Genomic DNA, 7,076 nt, shown 5'->3' with positions numbered 1-7,076 from the left:
ATCACTCTAAAGTAAAAAGTCCCTGCCTTCCAAGATGAATACTTCGGCTTGAGAGCTAATGTACATGACACACCAATTGCTAGCCTTATGTTGGACGACTTTGGGTCCTAAGACCGATCGACTCTGAAGAAAGATAATTCTGGTAAATAACTATAAGATTATCATGATAAACAATATTAAAATGTTACTGGATTGTTGTTAGACCGTCATTAAGGTAAAAATCCCATTAAAAGACCTATAAATATATTGTGTAGGTAAGAAATTTATTATTTTTGAATATACTATATTTATTAAGTTATGCTTATACCAACATTAAAGTGTCTTTTATAAATAACATGTTGATAGGGGGAGCTATATCTAGCAATACTCATCTCACATATAAGTTTTTGATGATGAACAAAAGAAATGTTTTATGGTTTCTTGTCCAACAAATGACAACAATTGTTTTATCATTACTGTGTTTGTGTTTGAAATGCTTGATACATGTATTCATTGTTTGTAAATGAATTATAAGTTTAAACATACTGCACATTACATATCTGGTAGAAATAATTAATTAATCATTATATATAATCTATTAAATTTCTCTAGTTCTCAAAATATGCTTAACAAGGACAAAATAGCTGTGTAGTAATCTATTACATTAGTTGTCTAATCGATTAAAATAGTTGTTATGTCAACATGTGTTTGATGGGTGCATTGATATGTTTGGAAAGGAAATTGATTTTAAAATTTGCTTAAGTGTTGAACATAACTGATTACATAAGTTTCCTAATCGATTAAAATATTTATATTGTGAAAATCAATTTCATTTAAAGTCTTAACTGTCTATAATGGTAGTATTAATTGGTTGTTGGCTTGTATCAATTTCATAATCGATTGCATGCGTTGTATAATCTATTAAATCTTAAAGAGATGTAAAATTGTTAAAGTAGAAGGAAAAACTTAAGAGATTACATTAATTGCATAATCGATTAAAATGCGTCAATATTCAAAAATCCTATATATAATTGTCTTGCGCACTGTTTCAATAACAATCTTTGAACATTCAATTTCATAATTAATATTTTGATTGAGTATTGATTATAGGAGCGTCTAAGAACAAGTCTTGGAGAATCAAAGATCACATTTGGGTTAATCATCAAGATTTTTTCAAGAAAGCTGAGCTGAAAGAGTTCTGAGCATTTTTGCATTGTTGGTGTACTACTATGAAGATCATATTCAACATTTGCAATTAGTGGATTGTGTTCCTGTGCAGGTTAGCCAGGAGGAGAGAATCGTCGTGTTCTTCATTGTGAGTTGGAATTGCTCTCAAGGTGTTTAGGGAATTGGGATTGCTCTCTGTTTTGGTAAGATTGTGAGGTGTTCACATCTTGTTGTAAGTGATATTGAGTGGGAAAGAAGAGTGCATTGAGATGGGATATCTCTGTATTCTTGCTTGTATACTCTATCATTATAGTGAAATTCCTTCAACTAAGGAAGACTGGATGTAAGCTTGGTCGAACCAGTATATATTATTGTGTTGATTTTTCTTTTTCTTCTCTTTTATTGTTGATTCATTATACTTACTTTATTAATTTCAAGAAAACTCAAAGATTTTGTAAAACTTTTTAAAAGAACAAATTTTTGAAGCAAAATGTAATTTACTCCCTGTTGGCTTGAGATATAAAACATCACTTTTTTAACCTAATCAATTTGATTGGATAAAACCGTACAACAAAAGAGAAAGCCTTAAAACAGAAAAGTAAACATTATAACCTATCACATAAGATGAATATTAAAGCATCTTCAATCCTACACAATATATATATATATATATATATATATATATATATATATATATATATATATATATATATATATATATATATATATATATATATATATATAGGGTTAAATGTGTTTTTAGTCCCTTAAGTATCATACGATTTTGGGTTTAGTCCCTACTTGAAATTTTGATTGCTTTTAGTCCTCATAGTTTTGAAACTGTTATAAATAATCCCTAATTTTGGATGGCGTTAACTTTTGTTTGACGTGGCTAACGGCCAGCCCACGTCTAATGCCAAGTATGAGTTTATTCTCTACCACGTTTTCTTTTCTTTTTATTCCAAATTTGCACACAAGCCTCTAATTTCTTCAATATTTACACTTCAGTCCCAAAAGTTAACGTCACCCAAAATTAGGGACTATTTATAACAGTTTCAAAACTACGAGGACTAAAAAGCAATCAAAGTTTCGAGTATGGACTAAACTCAAAATCGTGTGATACTTAAGGGACTAAAAACATATTTAACTATATATAAATATATATATATATATATATATATATATATATATATATATATATTATGTTTTCTAGAATGAATTTCGAAACATAATATCTTCTAAAATGAGTTTTCAGAACATTCCTAAATGAAATGTATTCAAAAATAACTTAAAAAAAAAATTAGAAACAAGTTTTTTTTTTCTATCTTTCCATCATCTCCTTCTTCTTTGTATGTAACGGCAGTGATGGTGGAAGCCGCGGTTAGAGCTTCAATGATAACAATAGTGTGGTGTAATAATAGAAGGTGTTTGAATTATTTCCTATTATTCTTACGGTGTATTTAGTAATTGTGTGGGTGCAGAAAGCAATAACCACAGATTGAGTGGTAATTTCATCTTTTAAGCCAATGTTTGTTACTCCTGTGTTCTTGTCCAATTTGTTCACCATTTACAGTAATACCGATTAGAAATTATTGTACAAGTTATTATCAATATTTATTCATCATTATATAACAAAATGAATTATTTTATAATGGGAATTCACTACTATATAATTCATTCTTAAAATACACAAAAGACGTGAGCAAATAAAATAAATATTTTATGTTACAATTTTTTTAAAAGTTATCAAAAAAGAGATCAAGATTGACATTGAATAACAACTAATGAGAGCAAGAAATCATACAACCATATTAAGGAGGGAGGATTAATATCAATAATACTTATGATGATTCTTGTCATTTGTATAACCCAATATTAAATGCTAACGGTAAAGTGACGTAGCCAAATGTAACGTAAATAACATAAATGCATGATATCACACATATGAGTTTGTGAGTTTCAATGGAAAATTATGTCATTATAGTAATTTAATTGAAGAGTTTTTTAAAAGCAAAGATTTCATAGCAAACAAAACAAGTATTCATGTCCCCATCATAAATACTAATTTAAAATATGGTAACGTTATTGTACCAAACAATAATGTTCTTGAGATACGGGAAATTTCTAGTCTTCACCAATAAATTACAAGTACAATATTAGATGGCAGTGATGGCTTTCTCGTGGTCAACAAAATGTAATAATTATGGTGTGTTTGGCTTTAATGTTTTCTTATTAAAAATTTTAATTTTTAATATTGTAAAAGTGAGCATATGGAGATATAAGATTGGTGTGTTAAAAGTTGAAATGGGTGAGGTTGTGAATTAAACTTTTCGACTAATATTTAAAAAATATAAAATTAATTTGAAGGGATTAGAGAAAAGAAGTAAGAGAGGTTGTTATTAAATTTTTTCACTAACATAAAACTAACAAATAAATAAAAGTAAAAGTATGATAAAATTATATTAATATAAAAAGGTTAAATATTTTACAACTGTCATCTAATAAAGAAAAAGTTAGTCAACTAATGAAAAATTAATAAAAGCAAAACATGTACTGAAGTGGATGTGATTAATTCCTAACTGGGTAGTTCATTTCACCTACCAAACAGTCTATGAAAAAGGTGAAAAAAAAGCATACATTTTGACTAAGAAAAACAAAGGAGCTTTATTTCTTAAACTGGTAAATGACTAATTTTGTATTTAATATTAAATAATAAAAATTAATCTTAAAATAATATTTTATGAATCAAATAATTCTGTAATAACAATAACATATAGTTCAGATATATGAGACGCGGTAAATTTAATTGTTGAAAAAGATAGAAACTTTTATTTAGTTTTCTAAATTGATCCGAAAAGAGGACAGTTTTATGATAAAATAATATCTATCTAATTTAATGTCAAATTGGGCTTGTATAAAACTTAATAATAAGATACAGTTACAGGACTTTGGATAATTTCAAAAATTAAAATAATATCTTATATCTTTTTCTTAAATCAATCATACAAATTCTAGTATAGCGATTGAGACCTAAGGCATGAATGTAGATTGACGATCCAACCCCTCTTCCCATTGTTGGTGTTCAATATTTTAATCTCTCTCAGAACAAAAAAATCCAAAAATTCGAAATTAACGTTAATCTGTGTCTCTGTTTGATGCTGTAAATAATCTGGAATAATCTAATGATGTTTTATGGAATAGCATAATTATTATTGGGTCTGAGATGAGAACCAGAATACAATACGATATGGATAAACTATGGCAGAAGCTAAAGAATAGAGTCCCGTGATCCTCTTACAAAACGACCATTATCTTTCGTTTTCTTTCCTCGTTAGTGTTATATTGCTTTTCTTAATGTGTACCAAGCACAGCATCGGTGAGGTAGCAAATTCTAAAATAAAATGTCAGTCTGAATCATGATAGATGGCACTGCTGCCTACTGTGGCACGTAGCTAGATACTAGATATATGTCCCATCATATATATATATATATATATATATATATATATATTATATGACCTTATATTAAAGAAACTTTCTCAAACTTCAACTTTTCTAACTCTGTCATTTGGCCACATGTACTCTTCACACGTAAAGCACCCCGCGCGTTTAACACGCTTCATTGGTCCCAACGGTAGCCAAGGAGGAAACTTTTCTTTATATCAATCCCTTCTCGTCACTTCTTTCTGTAACTCTTTTGCTTCTTTATTTTTCTCAGTATTCCATCTCTCTCTCTCTCCTCAGTCTCTGCTACATGGAGCTTCAGATACGTGTTTTTTGTCTCTTCTTGTTTCTCCTGACTCTGCTCTCGGGGTCTCAGGCCTACACCTTCTACGTTGGTGCGAAAGATGGGTGGGTTTTGTACCCTTCTGAGAATTACAATCACTGGGCTGAAAGGATGAGGTTCCAAGTCAGTGACACTCTTGGTCAGTTCATTTTCCTTGTAAAGCTTTTCAACTTTTCTGCTACCTTTCTGCGTGCTTTTAACTTGTGTGGTTTTTCCTGTTCATAGTTTTCAAGTACAAGAAGGGATCGGACTCGGTTTTGGTGGTGAACAAGGAGGATTACGAGAAATGTAACAAGAAGAACCCGATCAAGAAGTTTGAGGATGGTGCCTCGGAGTTTCAGTTTGATCGGTCTGGTCCCTTTTATTTCATCAGTGGAAAAGATGATTATTGTGAGAAGGGTCAGAAACTTATCATTGTTGTGTTGGCTGTGAGGGAGCCTCCTCCATATTCTCCAACGCCACCAAATCTTCCACCTCCTCCAAAAACTCCTCCCCCTTCCCACCAACCTTTTGTCCCAATTCCTCCAACCATTCCCTCTCCTATTTCTCAACCCCCCTACACTCCTTCCCCTTCCCATCAACCTCCCTTTCTTCCAATAGCACCATCGCCATTTTCTCAATCACCTCATGTGCCACCACCACCCAAAACTCCATCTCCTACTTCCCAACCACCTTACATTTCACCACCGCCAAAAACTCCTTCCCCCACCTCCCAACCTCCTTACATTTCCACACCGCCATCCACCGCCCCTTCTCCCATTTCCCAACCTCCCTACATTCCAAAACCTCCAAACACTCCTTCCCCAACATCTCAACCACCCTACCCTAATGCCCCAACTCCATATCTCAATTCCCCCATCACTCAACCCCCATCATCCGCATCATCTCCAACTTCCTCATCACCCTATCCATCCACCATCCCTCCATCATACCCACCTTCCCCCTTCGCTCCGGCTACTACACCCTCCACTGCGTCACCACCATTGCCGTCTCCGGCAACCGCCACTTCTCCTCCGGCACCACTACCGGCAGCAACAAGCCCATCGCCATCGTCTTCGTCGGGATCGTCCTCCAACGAAACGACGCCGTCCCGGCCAAACGGCGCGTCGTCTATATCTGAATCGCGTTTTGGAGTGTACTCACTAACCATTCTGGTCGGTGCTGCTCTCAGTAACATTCTTGGTTAGAAAGCCAAACTTGTTATTAGTATTAATTTTTGTTTTTGGAACTTGAATTTTTATTTTATTAATATTTTTATTTGAACATATGAGATATATCCATTTTAATTTTATATTGTATAATGATAATAATATGAATTCTGTGTATCTATGGTTACCAATGTAGTCAGTTCTGTGTGTGGAAATACTCTGTTTGAACATTTTAATATATTATTGGTTAATCAATTTTTGGAATAAGTTTGATTCTCGTAATGATTTATATATATAAAGTACAATATTCTTTATTCACGATATAGTTAAACTATATTTTCAATTATTTTATATACAATGTAAATTTTAATCTATCAATCATATAAAATTTATATCATTTATTTTTTTTGTAAATATATTATTTAATACTAAGTTTGAAATTAAGTAAGTCATATGATAGTTTTTGAAACCGTAGGAATTTTTTTATACAATAATATTATTATTATTATAAAAATTGAAACAATTAAATTTGAATATTATAAGTTATTTGTCCAATTTTTATTCTGGAGTTTTAATTGGAAGTGCCTTAAAATTAAAACCATAGGAAATTATATAATTTTAGTCAATTTAAAAAAAAAACAATTTACATTTTGACTTCATTATTGGTGAATGAAGTATAAAACGAAACTTTCATCCATCCACTACTCTATGTATTTACTTTTCTGATTCAAGGTTATATCAGTTCCAGAATAATTCAATTAATTCTCTAATTTAATATACACATTATATCTTAATAATGTATCATTTCTAACTGTGATGATATATAAAACAAACATTTCATTGAAACCGAAAACGCAACATTCAAAATCATAACTTATCATCATCATATTTTATGATTCATATATTGAATAGTTAAGACTTTAATTTATATGTTAAATGTAACTTTAAATGTTAATATTTTGTTACCTTCTGAAATCATCGCTACTAATTAACTG

The 7,076-nt window shown here is 31.1% G+C and overlaps 1 protein-coding gene across 1 annotated transcript; it reads left to right on the top strand.

The window, feature by feature from the left end:
• The first annotated feature begins 4,794 nt into the window (after window positions 1-4,794).
• On the top strand, window positions 4,795-6,268 carry LOC108333029 (extensin). The gene is made up of 2 exons (XM_017568344.2): window positions 4,795-5,072; window positions 5,159-6,268. Exons 1-2 carry the CDS (start codon window positions 4,901-4,903, stop codon window positions 6,118-6,120), a joined length of 1,134 nt encoding a protein of 377 aa, XP_017423833.2. The 5' UTR covers window positions 4,795-4,900; the 3' UTR covers window positions 6,121-6,268.
• Window positions 6,269-7,076: the final 808 nt, after the last annotated feature.

This window comes from Vigna angularis, chromosome 11 (genome assembly GCF_016808095.1).
Source record: "Vigna angularis cultivar LongXiaoDou No.4 chromosome 11, ASM1680809v1, whole genome shotgun sequence".
NCBI lineage: Eukaryota > Viridiplantae > Streptophyta > Magnoliopsida > Fabales > Fabaceae > Vigna > Vigna angularis.
Note: the sequence above shows the minus strand (reverse complement) of the source record. Positions and strands in the feature narration are given on the sequence as shown.

Excerpts from the sequence above, each read along its gene's own strand:
- LOC108333029 (XM_017568344.2), top strand. The coding sequence starts at position 4,901 with ATGGAGCTTCAGATACGTGTTTTTTGTCTCTTCTTGTTTCTCCTGACT. Across the intron at positions 5,073-5,158 it reads CCAAGTCAGTGACACTCTTG|TTTTCAAGTACAAGAAGGGA; the intron begins GTCAGTTCATTT and ends TCCTGTTCATAG.